The sequence below is a fragment of the Erinaceus europaeus genome, chromosome 19 (genome assembly GCF_950295315.1).
Source record: "Erinaceus europaeus chromosome 19, mEriEur2.1, whole genome shotgun sequence".
NCBI lineage: Eukaryota > Metazoa > Chordata > Mammalia > Eulipotyphla > Erinaceidae > Erinaceus > Erinaceus europaeus.
The window spans coordinates 50,766,272-50,784,868 of NC_080180.1; the positions used below are offsets into that span (position 1 = coordinate 50,766,272).

The 18,597-nt window shown below is 38.0% G+C and overlaps 1 protein-coding gene across 3 annotated transcripts in view; it reads left to right on the top strand.

Moving 5' to 3' along the window:
- FBXW7 (F-box and WD repeat domain containing 7) overlaps positions 1-18,597 on the top strand; it is a 176,663-nt gene that overhangs the window by 108,996 nt on the left and 49,070 nt on the right. The window contains exon 1 of one of the 3 annotated variants that reach the window (XM_007528058.2): positions 4,007-4,289. The exons of the other annotated variants lie outside the window; for them this stretch is intronic. Coding sequence (XP_007528120.1) covers positions 4,143-4,289 — 147 coding nt within the window. The 5' untranslated portion in view covers positions 4,007-4,142. Of the gene's footprint in view, positions 1-4,006; positions 4,290-18,597 lie in introns of those variants that run through there. 3 annotated transcript variants of the gene reach the window in all.

Below are 18,597 nucleotides of genomic sequence, written 5' to 3' on the forward strand. Positions count from 1 at the left end.
GCTTAGGGAGGTAGATGGATCACTTTGGGATCAGATGTGCTAAAAAACAAACAAAACAGTGACTTAGATGTAGAGACTAATGTCTCATTCTATATCCCTGTATAAATAATTGTGTTTTATATCACCATACATATGTCTCAAAAGAATATTGACTCTGATGTTTCACATTACTAGTAACATAATTTTAGTATCTGAAAAATTTCCCTTTTCTACAAAAGAATAGATCACTTGTTGCTTAAAATTGCACAAGTTTAAATGGCCTATCCTGATAATCTTCCTGTCAAAAAAAAAAAAAACAAGAAAACTTTTCATGTGAGATTAAAAATTCTTGAAATGAAATCATACTTATAGTCAAATTTTTAGCTGATTCAAGATTAGTTTATGAAAAATAGAATATCTTTTATTTTTTATTTATTAAAGTGATGAGAGCAAAAGAGAGACATCTAAAGCACCGCACTGCTTCTAAAACTTAGCCCAGTCAGTGTGAGCCGGGGCTTGGACCCAGCTCTTCACACAGTGATGAATGTGCTCTATTGGGTACCCTGCTACCCGTGAATCAGTTAATGCTCAGAGTGTCAGTCAATCAAGATGCCTTAACAATGAGAAGCCATTTCAATACATCAAACATCTACTGAAAGAGCTACAGCAATGTATTAACAGCAACACAGTCATAGTAGGGGACTTCAACACCCCACTCTCTCAACTTGACAGATCATCCAGGCAGAAAATCAATAAAGATATGAGGGAGCTAAATGAGGAGATAGATAAACTAGAACTATTGAACATTTTTAGTGTCATTCATCCCAAGAAACTGGACTACGCATTCTACTCAAGTCCACATGGGTCATTCTCAAGGATAGACCGTATGTTAGGCCACAAATCAGCATCAGCCAATTCAAGAGCATTGAAATCATCCCAAGCATCTTCTCAGACCACAGTGGAATTAAACTAAGAGTTAACAATCCACAAAAGATTAGTAAAATCTTCTACTTTGATATTACATGTGGGTCTTTGAGTCTTACTTTCTTGGTGACTTAATTAACTCAAGGGCAGTCTATACAACTTTGTGATCATTGGTCCTAGTTAAAGTAGTAGCAGTCGTTGCAGGAGCAATGGTGACTATAACAGCATTGAGTACTTTATACATATGAAGCATTTTTCTCTAGACTTCCATTAACTGATTTAATCTTCCTGAAAACTGTGAGGAGTGTGTCAAATAAATGAACTTTATACATAAAGATACTAATTTAAGGTATACTGATTTCTAATTTGTGGTAGATCCTCAATGATTGTACTCCAGGGTCAATGCACCTATTTCCACTGTTACACTTCCTTAGTATGTGTTGATAGCGTCTTTTAAAGAGCTTGGCTTGGAGTCTCACTGTAGAGAAGGGAGTAAACAATTAAGGTCACTTACATGTGTTTGAAAGTATAATTGAAATATATTACTTTTCTTGAATACCTGGAACGAGCTGCGTGTTAGATTATTAACGATCAGGGTTCTTTTTAGCACTATTTGAGATTTCCCTAATTGACTTAACTTTTCCTTTGCATATCTGGTATTTTGAATGTCTGCATTCTGATGGAGAACATTACTCCTGAACTGCTGTTAATTTGAATCATCGAAGATGAAACCTGACAGTATATACATTTAGAAATTAATGCTCATGTAATCACTAAGAATGTCTCATTTTTACAAAAATATATTGTAGACAGTACAGTTTAATGTTTGGCTTATTAGAGCTGCAGTGCTCTGTACTCTCCAGAGGAGGGCAGCTACTTACTGATTTTAAAATGAGTTCAATTAGAATGTCACCACTTTGAGTTTCCTCTAGCCATCTAGTATTAAATACAAAATTATATATATATATATATATATACATACATATATATATAATTATAGCTTTAGTTTTTATTCCTATTTTAACTTTTTGTTCTTGTAAATATTTTTTCAAAGCGATAACCTAGTTTTTATTTAATAATCTTTTATAACCTTTAATAAGCAGCACTGTGCAGCTGCACTTATTGACATGCCAACATCCCAATTGCTCTTTCCCTCTTGACCTAGGCAACAACCTTTCTTACTCGGTTTCTATCGATTAAACTGCTCGAGGTGTCTCATTTATATGAGATCATGCAATATTTATCTTTTTTTTTATTCACAGGTTACGTTGCATTAGGTCTTTAAAGTTCGTCCACACTGTAACCAATATTAGAATTCTTCCTTTTTAAAGGCTGAACACTGTTCCATTGTATGTATATGCCACATTTTATCTACTCACCCATCAATAATCTCTTGTGTTGCTTCCACTTGACTTTTGCAAATAATGCTGCTACAAACCATGAACCTGGGTGTCCCAATTTCTGTTTGACTTGCTAAGTGGAATTTCTTTTTATTGATTTTTTTTCATAAATTACCATACCATTTCTCACAGTAACCACTTCCCCACCAGTGAATGCTCCAAGGGCCCATTTCCCCACATCCTTGCTGACACTCATTATTTATTGTGTGTGCTTACATCGTGGTGTTTTATTCTGTCTTTGATTTGCATTTCCTTAATGGTTAGTGATAAGCACCTTTACATATGCTTATCGGCCACTTTTATATCTTCTTTGGAGAAATTCAATTTTGTGTAAATAACAGTGCCATCTATGCTCATGATTTTTGCCTTTTCTAATCTCATTTTACATTGTGATATTAAGAGAAACATGTTCTTTAAGAAAGAAGCATGATGGTAGAGGGCTGAGAATATTTCTTGTGTGTGGATTGACTTCCCGGGAGTCCACTTTACATACAGCAAGACATATCTCTCCATTGGGAAAAAAGAAATCACCCTTTTCTCACACTCTTTCTATTTCTCTATGATATTCTAAATTCCCACTATGAAAATCCATGAAAACTATTAGAACAAGTTATAAGTGCACTGGAAAAAGAATAGAATGGAAGCGGCAAACAAAGCAGTTGAGCACTACGAATAGGCAGTTCACATTAATTACGGACCATCAGTTAAAACTGTTGGCTTTAATACTGAGCTACTTTTTTTTCCCTTCATAATGGTTCAGTTTATGAGATTTGAATGTATAGTATAAGGATCGACCTAACAGTGATAAGTGGTTAGTGTAGGGGAAATATTTGCAATAATGTTGGGAAAGTTATTGGGAGTTAAATTGAGAATGCTCACATTCAAGCAGTTCTTTGGCACTCAGATACTGGAAGTTAACTGTACAACAAACACATTCCCTCTGTTTTAGGAAGACTGATCTGACCACAGTAGATTGTAACAATCAGCCATAAGACTTTCCTGTGAACTGGTTAGTTAATATTTATTTACCTGGTTAGTACCCATCATAAATTACAGTTATAAGCAAAGTTAAAACCAAACAACTACCCAGTCATATTACTGTTAAGCTTTTGAGTAGAATCACTGAATTTCACAGAATTATATATGTTGAACTGAAATTTGCAAACAACAAAATTTCTACTGGTAAGAGTAATCAGAAGTAAGTGAAGAACTAGAGTCAGTATAATGTCTTGGTAAGTAAGAATGGTATGTGTGGAAAGGGATACATACTGGAAAATATAGTACTTGTTCTAAATACATTTAAGGGAGGCCAAACATATTTTCATCTTGAAAACACTTAACTTATTAAATCTGAATTACAATTTAAAAGCATTTCCAAAGTACTAACACTGATATTTGGGCAAGGCAGACTTAAGAAAGAAGAGAAAATGTGTCTAGTTTCGATTTTTGTGAAGAAGGCTCTGCCTTCATTTCCTAGACATTTACGTAGGCTAGGAGCTGGGGCAGTTTTTAAAAAGGATCCTAGAACATAGCCCTGCCTTGGTGTGTCCACGCTGCTAACTTCGTAGGGGAGGTACACCAGCTGTTTGACTGGCAGGAGCAGGAGCTTTCACTTCAGTAGTTTGTAATTCCTGGCTATTCTAGGATAGTTTGCACTTAACCAAGCCTCAGACAGGTCAGGACACTTGGTAGGAGAAGGTTGAAAGACAAAAACAGCAGGCCCTGAAAGTCTGAGCCTTTTTTCATTAGAAAATTATATTTAAATTCAGTGATTAGAGTGTTTAGTAATGTGCCTGTATTACATGTAGATAGTAGCCATCAGCCAAGAAGAGTTTTAAAATGTCAAAGCCGGGGAAAGCTACTGTAAACCATGGCTTGGTTCCTGTTGATCTTAAAAGTGCAAAAGAGCCTCTACCACATCAAACTGTGATGAAGATCTTTAGCATTAGCATCATTGCCCAAGGCCTGCCTTTTTGTCGAAGACGGGTAAGTCTCTCACGTTTGTAAAGTAGGAATGTTGATTTAAATGATGTACTTTTGCCTCCTTGAGTGAAGAAATGCTTCAGATTTCAGTGGGTATTTATAACCAAAGCTATCAGTGCATTATGTAGCCAGCAAAGACTTGTGATAGTTTTATAATCTGTTAGACAGCCTCGAGGGCAAGCTTTCCTCATCGACCCTTTTGTCTCATTTATTTTTCATGTTGTTAGAGTCTTTTAAACTTATTGAAAACTGACAAATAGGTATGTTTGGTAATATGCTGGCAAGTACTAGAGCCCCACATTTACAGTTTTATTTTCATGGGAAACTTAAAAAGCTGGTGATACTTCTTATACATGCAAGTTAACAGCATTTAGGCTTTCCTTGGTGGTTGTTCAAGAATAATCCAATGACTCTAGGTTTCTCAGAACTTTTAAGCTGTATTATTTTAAAATTGCATTTCTTAAACTTACATTTAATGTGATAGACATTACTCTTTGCTGTTATAAAAAATAAAAATAGCATGCCATTGTGCGGCAGTTACGATACAGTTTATATATAGATAATCCTGAACTAACAACCATCTTGTAGAACTTGTGCTAACATATAACCAAGCGTGATCTTGTAGGCAGTTTTCAGGATGGCACCCCTTCCTTTTCTGCCAAGTTTTGACCCTTATTGTTGGAATTTTGGCTGTATTTTTTGAGTTACTTGGTGTTACTATTTGAATTGTTAACTAGAGTTATATTTTTAGGCCTAAAATATGTGTGATAGCAAAAACACATTAAACAAAACAAAATCCGTCCTGAGATGAAGTAAGTGCCTATATCATGTCTACGTGTGTTTTAATTCCCATTTTATTTTATTTTATTTTATTTTATTTTATTTTATTTTATTTTATTTTATTTTACTTGTTTAACTAAAGAGCGAATATCTCACTAGGTAAATAGATGGACTGATAGCTCCTGAAAAAAAAATGTTTGCTCTGAAATAAAAAGATTCTTCTATTTGCTGGGCCGTAACCTTTGCAAGTAGCTATTTCTCTGGTTATCTTTATTCCTTTAGTAGTTCCTGTTTCTCTAACAAACAAGTAGTAGCCATGCTGAAAAGCATTTTGAGTTCAAACATTGCAAAGACAATACAGTTGTCTTTATCACCCTCTTGTATTTGTACTGTGCTTCTAGAAACTATCTTTTTTTCCATCTCTTTTGTCACTTGACTTCTGAATGAGGTCACTGCTGTGATCTAAGCACTTACACTGAGGCCTCTAATAGGTTTAAAGTCATTAACAAGCTGATTTATTATTTTAATATCAATGTAAAAAGAAAGTACTTATAAATAAAGTGCAACGGTAGAGGTTTTTCATTATTAAGGAGTTATTGACAAAGATGATTTTGTTCTTTGTTGAATATTTCTAATAAATGTAATATGTTGTAGATTACTTCATTATATTGCAATGCCTATTTCTTATATACCCTTATCTTCTAATGTGGACATTAGTTTAAAAAGACTAAGGAGAATATTCTATAAGAAAAATTAATGGAGAGCTTCAGAGCTTTCCCTGAGGACATCCTGGGCTTACTATTCAGCCTGACTTTTCTAGGTTACTATGTTAAATTATAGCCTTGCATTTGTACTAACAGAAGAAGGCTAAATTGGAAAATAAAACTCAGACCAGAAAATTTTCTGGAAGAGAACAAATCCCAACAATTTAGTTTTAGACTGTCTTCTGTCAGTTGTTGCCTATTGCATAACTCATTGACTCTGCTAGAAGTGCTAGAGGACAGAGAAATTGTAGCCTCCCCTCCCTTTTGCGGTTGGTTTAGATTGCTTGGAATTAATTTGCTTTTACATGCTTTCTATATTTCCTCATCAAAGATTTAAAAACTGAGTGATAATGTCATGTTTTGTGTCTAACACTAAGTATATCCCTTTCATATGTTTAACATACACATATGTTTAACTTCTCTTAGGGAAATTCCTATGAACTGGTAACAAAATACACAAAGGAGATAGAATTCTGTATTTTTTTCTTCCTAGTGTTAAGATAAATGTAAATTAAAAAAAAACCCTTTTGACACCACATACTCTCAATCTATTAAAATGTCGAAAAACTGGATACTGTTTCTCTCCATCATAGGTGTTGGCCGGTTAACATTTATATATTATAATAGTGATGTGGAAATTCTTTTACTAATTATACGTAAAGCAGTGTCAGTTTATATCTCGACATGTTTTCAGAAAATTTATTTGCCTCACTTAAATATAACATTAGTAATTGGTTATCTGAATTATTATATTCTAATTTCATCTGAAATATTTTGGATTTAATACAGTAAAGAAATAGCAGTCAGACTATTAACCAACTACCTTAATTTAAAATGTTTTTAAAAATTTATTCAATTCTTTCTATGAGAGAGATTCTAAAGCCAGAAAACCACTCAGCTTTGGGTTATGATGAGACTTGGGTCTTTAGGCATATAAAGCTCATGTTCTAACAATATAAGCAATTGCTTATGTTGTACAGTCTCTCCAGCCTCTGGGGTCTCTGTTTTTAAAAATGCATAAATCCTATATCAAACATATTTCCAATGACTGGTTGGACACAGAGCTTTGTATTCTAAAATAGCTGGGTTTTTAGAGGAAGAGAAATGTTTAGGGAAAACTTGTTTAATCTATAGAATCAATGGAAAATTATTTTTATTTGAAATTAGAATCCCTAATCTTATAATGATAATTTCTTAGATTTATACATTACTTTTTTTCATTTTAACATATAGAAAATCAGAAGACCTCTTGGTATCATACATTATCTAGCAGTATGTTTTCTTATTAGTGATAGGAGAAATAATGGTATCTTACACTTAACAGTGGTATTTTGAAAATATATTTAAATATCATTTCTTAACTCTTATTTTGACTTAAGAGACTTTAAAAACATTTAGAATATCATCATAAAAGTTACTCTTCCGCAAAGCACAAGGACCGGCATAAGGATCCTGGTTCGAACCCCGGCTCCCCACTTGCAGGGGAGTCGCTTCACAGGCGGTGAAGCAGGTCTGCAGGTGTCTATCTTTCTCTCCTCCTCTCTGTCTTCCCCTCCCTCTCTCCATTTCTCTCTGTCCTATCCAACAACAACAACAATAATACCTACAACAATAAAACAACAAGGGCAACAAAAGGGAATAAATAAATAAAATAAATATAAAAAAAAGTTACTCTTCAATGTTACTATTTTGGTAGAAATTTCCAAATTACATGACTCGTTGGTCAAGATAGGTCTTTTAGAGATATCTGGTTGGCTGTGTTTGCTGGTCCACAGGCACATACTGTTACCAACATGCCTCTTGCATTCTTGGGTTTGAACCACATACTGAGGGTGTATTGGAAGCAGAGTCAACACAGCTGACTAAGAGACTCAGGAAAGCCAGTGGTGGGCAAGGCAGACGTTAAGGTGGGGACAAGGTCTTGTTCAGCTAACACCTAAGAGCTCAGGCAGTAGGATTTCTGGTAGTTGAAAACAGATCTTGTAATAATTGTATTCTATATTGAATTTATTTTAAAATATCTTAACTACAGGAATTTTTTTCTTATTGTGAAAAAAAAAAGAAACCAGAATGCTTGTCATTTGAGAAAGAGCTAATATCACTCTCCTGTATTCCTATTGAGTGTTACTTTAATTCAGAGGTTCATAATCATCCTATGCAAAAGAATAATAAGTATTTTAGGGCCAAATAATAACTATTTAACTACTAAGCTCTGCTAGTATAGTATGAAAGAAGCTGTAGATAATACTTAACTGGGAAGTCAGGCGGTAGCGCAGTGGGTTAAGCTCACAAAGGACCAGCCTAAGGATCCCAGTTCGAGCCCCCGCCTCCCCACCTGCAAGCAGTGAAGCAGGTGTCTGTCTTTCTCTCCCCCTCTGTCTTCCCCTCCTTTCTCCATTTTTCCCTGTCCTATCCAACAAGATATCAATAACAACAATAATAATAACCACAACAACGATAAAACAACAAGGGCAACAAAAGGGGGGGGGGAATAGTCTCCAGAAGCAGTGGATTCGTGGTGCAGGCACCGAGCCCCAGCAAGAACCCTGGAGGCAAAGAGGGGAAAAAAAAAAAAAAGAAATAGATAATACTTAACTGAATGAATGGACATGGCTGCATTTTAACAAAATGGGTTTTAAGTGAAGGAAATATTATTAAAGTAAATCTTGCCTATACATACATTTTGCTTGTGTGTAAAGTTTCAACTCATAGAGGCTCTAGTGGTTTACTTGGTTGAGCACACATTACCATGCTCACGGACATGGTTCAAGTACCCTGATTCCTACCTGCAGAGGGAAAGCTTCATGAGTGATGAAGCAGATCTGCAGGTGCTACTCTTTCTCCCTATCCCTCTTCCCTCTCACTTTCTCTCCATCCTATCAAATAAAAGAAAGGAGGGGGTGTGGACAGCAAAAATTGGCCACCAGTGGATTATCATGCAGCACTCAAGCTCCGGCAACAACCCTGGTGACAATAAGTTTTATAAAGTTTCAACTCACGGTGTAGTTTTTAGAAGGCGAGTATCAGATCCATTAATTAGCCATTTTCTTTTTTTTAAGTCTCAAATTATTTTGTAGTTATGTAGAGGAAAAAAACCCCTAGTTTTTTGAATTAAATATTTTCCTACTGCAAATAGTAGTGTACTGATGCGACTAATAATGAGTGCTGTGTTTGTTTGTTTTTACCAGAGCACTGCTCAGCTCAGGCTTATGTTGGTGCTGGGGGTTGTACCTGCGACCTCTGATGTCTCAGGCATGGTTTTTTTGCATAACCATTATCCCATCTCCCCTGCCTATAATTAGTAAGGTTTTAAAAGAACCTACTGTGTATTCTAGAGTCTGTCCCCCACCTACTTTTGTATATTTTAATTCACTTCTTAAATGCTTTAAATGGTAGTTAAATACTGTAAGTTACATGTTATCTTCATTCAGTAGACTAGATTGGATCGACCTTCTCGTGGTGCATCCCGTGAGTACCCATTTATTGGGGAAACTGACGATCCTTCCTAGCCGACTGAATTCACATGGATCCCAGTCACTTTCAAAGCCAGCAACAAGCAGACATCAGGCTCAACCTGACGCTGTTGACTGGCTACGGAAGAAGGGCAAACGCTAGAAGAAGAAGAAGAAGTAGACTAGAAAACAGAAGCTCAGGGGCCTAGGCAGTAGCATAGCTGGTTGAGTGCCCATCTTCCAGTGAGCAAGGACCTAGGTTCAAGCCATCGGCCCCTACCCACATAGGGGAAGCTTTACAGTTGGTGAACTAGTGCTGCAGGTATCTCTCCCTCAGTTCCTCTTTGTTTTTATCCAAAATAAATAATGATTATATATGTCTGTATACTGAAGCTCAAGCAGTGTCCTCTGATGGTCTTGGTACGGTGAGACGGATTCTCCAAGAGTGCTGTAGTGCTGCTGTAGTGGCTGTTCTCTTACTGCGTTTTATGACCTTCCTATTTTTCTTTCTTGTGAACTTCATAGTTGTAGCCATAAAAGCTAGAACTATTCTAATAGTTTGCATACTTGTTTGTTGTCTGTTTATAAATGTGAGGGGTGATACCTGTCAAAGAAAAAGTTACTAATGACCCTGTTAAAACAGGCATTTTTTTTCAGAGGAACTTTTGACATTGGTAAAGGAATTACAGCGGTGCAGATTTGTAGCAGGAGTAGATTGGGCTTAACGCTAGGATTCTGGCTAAAGAATCCTAGCTAGAACACAGTGGTCAGACGTAATCTAGGGAGAGGTGGGAGGTGGAAGAACCAGTGGATATTTAGGGGCATCAGATATTGAGGGATGAGACTAGTCAAACTGACTTAGCAAGCAGAATTCTTGCTAAAATTTGACTCTAGAAGACACCAGAGGACTTGGCCCACTAGGAAAAAGCTCAGAGGAACTTTAGAGTTTCCTGAAGGAGGCCTTTTTTTCATGGCTTAGTGTCTGTTTGGCAGGCAACAGCTAAGAAAAGAGAACCTGATAGATGCTCCACTACACTGTAGAGGGCACCATTATCATTCCTTTACTCAGTTCATACTTTTGACAGTGATGGCAAAATTTAAAATGCGTGTCATACCTCTTAGCTTCAGTACTCTTTATTTAGAGTTTTGTCACCATTATTTATGAGGATAATAGACAAACCTTTGTTCAGAAACACAGTCTCACTCAGATGTAATGAAAGTTGCTTTTTTTATGTGTATACTCATAAGTAAAGTTACACTGCACAGTGCTCTAATCTATTCTTTCAAAAATATCTTTTATTTTTGGATAGAGACAGAGAAATAGAGAGGGAAAGAGACAAAGAGACACCTGCAGCCCTGCATCGCAACTCATGAAGCTTTCCCCCTGCAGGAGAAGACCGGGGCTTGAACCCAGGTCCTTGTGCACTGTAATCTGAGTGCTTAACCTCCTGGCCCCTTATTCTTTAATAGATAATTGATAAGTCCACTAATAACCTTATAGCTAACATCTGTCAGTTTTATCAAATAGTAGCTTTGCTTTTGTTTTAGAAAACAACATCTGTAATTTTGCTCTGAAATAAAATTTTACTTTGTATGAAGATTTTGTACATATCCAAAAAGTAAACCATCCTAAGCTCTGCTGGCAAAACAAAGTTGCTCTCCTGGGTTTGGTAGTTCAATAATCCTGTAAATTCTGAGAGTTGAGTGCTGATACAGTGAAATTTAATGCTTCAGTAATTAATATTTTTACATATCTCTTCATAATAAGATATTTCCCATAGGTGAACTTTAGATAAATTCTTTTTCTTTATAATTTTCAGAATTATATCAGATTATTGTTCAGAAATAACTATATTAGTAATTTAATATAAATAGTTGCCTAAAATCGATACGTTAATATTTTATAAATCGCAGCTATTTCACCAAGACCATAGGTATTCACAGCTGTATAATCTGCCATTTGCTTATACCTTAATTTTTGTGTTAATTTGGACAATAACCAAAAATGCTGTGAGCTTTTTTGTACATGAATCTTTACCATTTCAATACATAGGTTTTTGGAAGTAGAATTACTGCATGAAGGAGTATGGACTTTTCAAGTTCTGTGATAAATAGAGCTAAAGTATTTTCCAGAAGTATTTCTACTGATTAATAATCAACTTGATTTAAGGATCAGTTCTTAGCAAATTTAGTCCTATGATGGCAAAGTTTTATGAATACTACTGAGCTGATAACTGTATCATTGTGCTTCCATGTTTATTCTCGTTTTCTGTCACAGGGATTTCTCCTTTTGACGAGACAGTAATATATGTTTATAATTAAAGTTTCATAAGGGAATATATGAAATTATTTGTTGCTCAGAGGGACTTTATGTTTTATTCTATCTGTAAAGTAATGCTTGCCATAATTTAGTCATCTGTCTTACTGTTTCACCTTGAATTTCTTTCTACTCCTCCTGTAACTTCAAGGGCTGGCTGAATAGTCTGCTTGTATAGTGCGCTACTTTGCCGTGCGTGCAGTCCAGGCTTGAGCCCAGCACCCCCTGCACTGAAGGAAGCTTTGGTGCTGTGGTCTCCTCCAGCTGCAGGAAGGAAGGAAACGATCACCTGTGGTTTTGTCTGAGCAGATGTATAGTTTCTCTAATTTACTGTTGATCTAACATTATCTTTACTACAAGTCTTACAGTCTGCATTTCCATTTGTCTCCTTGGCTTACACTGTTACATTTCTGACTTTTCGTGTGGTACTTGTACAGTGTGAGTGACAGCCTCTCCCAAAGTGAATCGCTATTAATAATCTCTACTACACGAGTACTTCTCATGGCAGCATAGCAGCTGCCAGAAATACTTGTCTGTCTCTCACAGCACCACTACTTAAGTCATACAGTACTATCGTAGCTTTGTTTTTAGCAGCAGTGCAGGTTCACCTTCTTAAACTAGCAATCATTACATAAAGAATTGCAGTCTATTTATGATTACTTTTCTCTTAGGGCAATTGAATGTCTTGAAGGCTTCCTGCGTCTCATGAAATTCAACATCTGTCCTGTGCCACTCCAGGCCTAATAGAAGTAGATGGCTATTTTCTTTTCTTTTCTTTTCTTTTCTTTTCTTTTCTTTTCTTTTCTTTTCTTTTCTTTTCTTTTCTTTTCTTTTCTATTGATTTAAGAAAGGAGACATTAACAAAACCGAAGGATAAGAGGGGTACAGCTCCACACAATTCCCACCACCAGATCTCCATATCCCATCCCCTCCCCTGATAGCATTCCCATTCTCTATCCCACTGAGAGTATGGACCCAGGGTCGTTGTGGTTGCAGAAGGTGGAAGGTCTGGCTTCTGTAATTGCTTCCCTGATGAACATGGGTGTTGACTGGTCAATTCATACTCCCAGTCTGCTTCTCTCTTTCCCTAGTAGGGTGGGGCTCTGGGGAAACGGAGCTCCAGGACACATTGGTGGGGTCGTCAGTCCAGGGAAGTGTGGTCGGCAGTGTGCTGGCATCCAGAAGCTGGTGGCTGAAAAGAGTGTTAACATACAAAACCAAACAAATTGTTGAACAATCATGGACCTAAAGGCTGGAATAGTGCAGATGAAGTGTTGGGGGTATTCCCTGCATGCTCTTGTGTACTTCTGCTTTCAGGTATATATTTTTCCTCTAGTTTATGGGCACGGGTGAACCTATGCTCTATCGCAGGGGACCCGGACTATATCTACGTTTGGGGACTTTTTTGGGGAGTGGACCACCTGGAATGGAATTAGAGAATACTATGAAAGGAAAGGTCTCACCCGAGTGATGAAGCTGAAGGGTTGTCATTCCACACCTGAAGTCTCTGGTCACAGTCTGAAGTGAAGCATGCTGGGGTGGCACTCGTTGCGTCGATTAGGTTGCAATTAGGGATGCAATATTTTTTTATTTGAATTGAGAGAAGCGGGCAGGAAGGTGGGCCCCACTCTAAGGTTCCAGGACTGGGGGAAATATAGGCTCTATAGTGGAAATGTGAGGTTCCTGCTGTCTTAGGGTTCAAGAAGACAATGGATAGTTATTGTTATCATCACATTATTTAGTAATTGGGTTAACTTTGAAAAGTCCCTTTGCTAGGGTTTGCTGTATAATAGCCAGCATCTTGTATATAGCTGTACTACCGGTTGCTTCTGTTCTCCCTGGTCTAGGCTTTTGAGAGAGTCAACATATCAAAGACTCAGCCTCTGTATTAAAAAGACTCAGTCTCTGTGTTAAAAAGTCCTAGACATATGATCAATTTTTCCCCTCTCATATTAATTAAATAGTGGTTTATATGACTACACTTTAATAGGAGTGTACATAACCACCATTCCCACCACCAAGGCTATTTCTTATAATAGACACGAAGCCTTTACAAAGCCAGCATCATGCTCTACTCCTCCTTCATACCACTTGTTGCCCAGCTTTTCCCAGTGTGCCTCTTGAGTCTTTAGAGCCTTTCCTTGACCTTAACTCTTGCTTATCTCTCTCTGTGAGACCTTCCTCCTGGAAATGGTGACACCCACTCACTGTGCCCCATCTATGAGTGGACCTTGTTGTATTTACTGCCTTACTTTGGTTTTGGGAATCTGTGTGCTGTTCGGTGCTGTTCTGTAACAACTTCCTGTATTGAGATTTATCTTGTCTCCTTAGGGTTTAAACTTTCAAGTTCAAAGCTGTGTTTTAGATTCTCACTACAGTACAGAGAAAGTTACTGTAAATATTTGTATGGCTTGTCAGCTGAAGTATGCATTAGAAGTTTTAGTACTTGCACGTGGCACAAAGCACAAGGACTGGTGTAAGGATCCCGGTTCGAGCCCCTGACTCCCCACCTGCAGGGGAATCACTTCACAGGTGGTGAAGCAGGTCTGCAGGTATCTATCTTTCTCTCCCTCTCTCAGTCTCCCCGCCATTTGTCTGTGTCCTATCTTAACGACGACATCAACAGCAACAACTATAACAACAATTAAAGAAAAACAAGGGCAACAAAAGGGAAAATAAATAAATAAATATAAAAATTATTTAAAAAAGTTTTAGTACTTGAATAGAATATGGAATGTTTTTGTTTACTAAATGTTTTTAAATGGCTGTGCAGCTGTGATTTTGAATATTTCATTTTCTAAATTTAACTGAACTCATATACAGTTTGACACTTGATTCTAAAAGTAATTACTACTTACCAGTTCTGAGGAGAGAAACAAACATAGGGCACAGTCATCTACATGATGCTTTTGTGCATCTGCAGCAGCCTGAAAGTTGTCAGATGATGCTAAAACAAAGAAAAAGTATCACAGTAACTTTGTAGACATCAAGAACAGTCACAGTATAAGCAAGTTTGGAAAAATAATTTTACATAGTGCTGCACTTTTTTTTTTTTTTTTTTTTAAGTAAATCAAATGTTTCTTCCTAAGGTTGGAGTGTTCCTCACACATACTCGGTTGGAACCTGGGGCTGGGGGTGGGGGGGGGAGAATATTTTTAGATCATCTGGTGTCGTCTGTCACTGCTTATCTTAACAATGAAAGAATTAATTAGTTACTACATATCAGATCATTCTATTTTAGATGCTATCAGCCTTTTTCTTCTTAAGGACGTCTTGTCCATCAAGCATAAATAGAGCAAACAGTATGAGTTTTCTTGCAGCCTTACATTCTGTACTGTTCAAGTCACCAACTAAAAATGATTCTTTACCTCCTGTGTTTGTGGATATGCAAAACTGAAAAATAAAGAAAAAACCTTTTATGTGTCTTATAGTTGAGTGATAAAACCACAAGCAAATGCTTGTAGTACAAAAGGATAATGGTTCACAAGGCCTATACACAATATCCTGTGGGAGCATGAGAGGCCACCTAGGTACCACTGCAGAGCCTGGGAAAGTAACTTCCTTTTACAACATGGATTATGCATGCTAAGCAGATAATCAGAAATGATGGACAGAAAGAACTTGTTTTGCTTAGGCTCATATCTTTTTTTTTTAATTATATAGGTATAAATTATTTTCTTGTAGCTTATCATAAAATATACTGATACCAACCCAAAATATGCATTGCACACTTAAGCCAGAGTTAAGAACTTTTTGAGAACTTGTAGATTTAACTGGACAGACAAAAGATCATGCTCATGAAGCTTTAAAATACAGGGTGATAGGAAGCTGATGGTTGTGGCGAGGTGGTGGTGCAGAGGGAGAGCTTACCGAGTGGGAAAGCAGTTACAGGTGTCTCTCTTCCCCCCTTCTCAATGTGTTTGTCTCTATCCAGATAAAACAATCAAGACATTACTTAAAGCCTTTCATATTTAGAAAAGAAAGAGAGGAAATTATTTTTATTTTGTTATTTCCACCAGGATTATTGTTGGGGCTCAGTGCCGGCACTACATATCCACCGCTCTGGTGACCTTCCCCCCCCCCATTTTTGATAGGACAGAAATTGAGAGGGGAGGAGATAGACACCCGCAGACCTGCTTAACCACTTGTGAAGCACCCCTCCCACACACACGGGTGGGGAGCGGGGCTTCGAACCCTGGTCATTTCATTGCAAATGGTACTGTACGCTCAACCCAGTGTTCCACTTCTTGGCCCCCAAGAAAGCTGTTAATGCTATTGGTTGGTGACAATAAGATGGGGTGACACTATTGAGTAACATGGATACAGCGAGGCACTACTCTAAACCCAGATCCCATATAAGAGTTCTTTTCAGCTGGAAAATAACCTCGTGAAGTAAAGGGTGTGTGTGTGGGGTACAGAACACCCAGTGGAGTACACACTTCACCATGTGTGAGCACCCAGACTCAAGCTATGGCTCATATGGGAGGGCTGTGCAAAAGAGGACCTTCCAAAGTAGTGCTAGGATGTCTTCTTCACTCTCTCTTTCTCCTTCTTGTCTTCTAACCCTCTCTGTCTGGAAAAAAGAATGGGAGACTTTCTTTCTTAAAGTGTGCCCAGACACACACACACACACACACACACACACACACACACACACACACACACACACACACACACACACACACACACACACCCACCCCTAGCAGCAAAATAAAAAGGAAGCAGGATATATCAGATTACCCCTGTTTTGTAGCTGGACACTCCACTGAGGCACGGGAAGGGTAAATGTCTTGTCTGGGAGTCAGGAAGTGAGAGCGCTGGGTTCTAGGTCTGGTCCTGGCTCTGGCTTTGGGAGCATTGGAGAACCTGACCTTACCTGAGCAAGGGCTCATTGAGTGAATGCATCTGCAGTTTCCAGAAATTCAGAGGTTGACTTTTTGACATGTAATCCTGGACTTGTAAATATGTAGTTCAATACTGAAGACATTGCTTTTCAGATGTTTGTCATCAAATGATGTATTAGTTTATACTTCAACTTTAGTATGATTTACAAACATACCACATAAGAACTAACATAATTTGCTGAAAAAATAATGTGTGGTTGCATTAGAAGTTTTCTGTATTAGACCATAATACATATAACCTATATTTCACTCCATAAAGTTCTACAGTCAACAGCATAACTTTCTCTAAAATTATGGTGTTAACTCCACAGATATCTCAGTTATATAGCCATCACCCAGATTATTTTTTTTGAAAAAGCACTTTGCTTTAAAGCCTAAGCCATAAATCTCTCAAGTACACACACACTTTACAACATACATAATATAAACAAATACCTAAATATTTCTAACCTGTCTAGAGACAGCTCTGAATTCTGTGAATAGGCTAATTATTATTTACCTTGTTATAGATAGTTCTGGACAATAATATGACAATATGCATTTTCTGTTTGAAAATTATTTCCTTTCCTCCCACTAAGGTTATCTCTGGGTTTTGGTGGACTAAATAATGACTCCACTGCTCCCAGTGGCCATTTTTTCCCCTTCCCTTCCCTTCCCTTCCCTTCCCTTCCCTTCCCTTCCCTTCTCTTCCCTTCCCTTCCCTTCCCTTCCCTTCCCTTCCCTTCCCTCCCCTCCCCTCCCCTTCCCTCCCCTCCCCTCCCCCCTCCCCCCTCCCTTCCTTCCTTGGCAGAAATAGAAAGAGAAGGGGTTAAAAAAAGGAGAGGGCCTGGGTAGTGGTTAAGCACTCAACATTACAAAGCACAAGGACCCGGGTTTGAGCCCCCAGTTGCCGCCTGCAAGTCCCTCCCTCTCTCTCTCTCTCCCCCCCTCCCTCCCTGCTCCCTCTCTCCCTCTCTCTCCCTTCCTCCCCCTCTACCTCCCCCCCTCAGTTTCTCTCTGTCTCTAATAAATAAAAAGATTTTTTTAAAAAAAAGGAGAGAGGAAGAGAGACACCTGTAACACTGCTTAATCGTTCTTGATGTTTCCACCCTACAGGGGCTTGAACCCAAGTCTTTGTTCATGGTTATGTGTCTGTATGGTACCAGGTGTGCCACTACCTCCTACCCCTCCCATTATATGCATTTCCTCCAGTGAAAAATTGCAGTTCATGCCCGCATACTTTTATTTTGTAAAGATTTATTCATCATAAAGATTTTTGTATTATAGGGCTGGCGCCTGATGCACCTGGTTGAGCACACATGTTACAATGCACAAGGACCCGGGTTTGAGCCCCTGGTCCCCACCTGCAAGGGAGAAGTTTTGTGTGTGGTGAAGCAGTGCTGCAGGTGTCTCTCTGTCTCTCTTCCTCTTTATGTCCCCCTTCCCTCTTGATTTCTGACTGTCTCTCTCCAAGAAATAAAGGTAATAAAAATATAAGAAGATTTATGTATTTTAACGAGAGGAAGAGAGAATTTGTACATCACTCTTGCATATGTAGTGCCAGGGCTCGAACTCAGGTCGTGACACACCCAAGTCCTGGTCTCTACGACTAGGCAGCTCCCCTGCTGCAAGACTGACTTTTTAAATGAGTAACAAGAGCACCACTGCATTTTAATTCTGCTGATACGTTTTAATACATATTTCCTATGTGCAATGCCAGTGTAAGAAGGGTGTATAAGGCAGAGTTTCTTCTACTGAGGAGGAGCCACGTGCGTTTGTCTCCGAGAGACGTACTGTCTCTGTTTCATGGTCACATTAAAATCAGGAAAGTGAACTAAGTCCAGCCTGAATCAAGCACCTACTGACTACCAGGTACAGGTCTAGGCAGCGAGATGTTACAGTGAACAAAACTGAGAACATCCTTCCTAAATTCTATGTGATGTAACTTTTGAGCGTCTCTTGAGAGTTTCACCTAAGAATGAACGGTATATTCACTCTGCTCTAACTTCCCACCAGACTCCTTTGCTTAATCAACTACTTTTATTTCTAAAGTAACTTGTATTCTGTTGGCCATTGTATTATAGATTCTCCACCTGCAGACACAGTCACACTCTT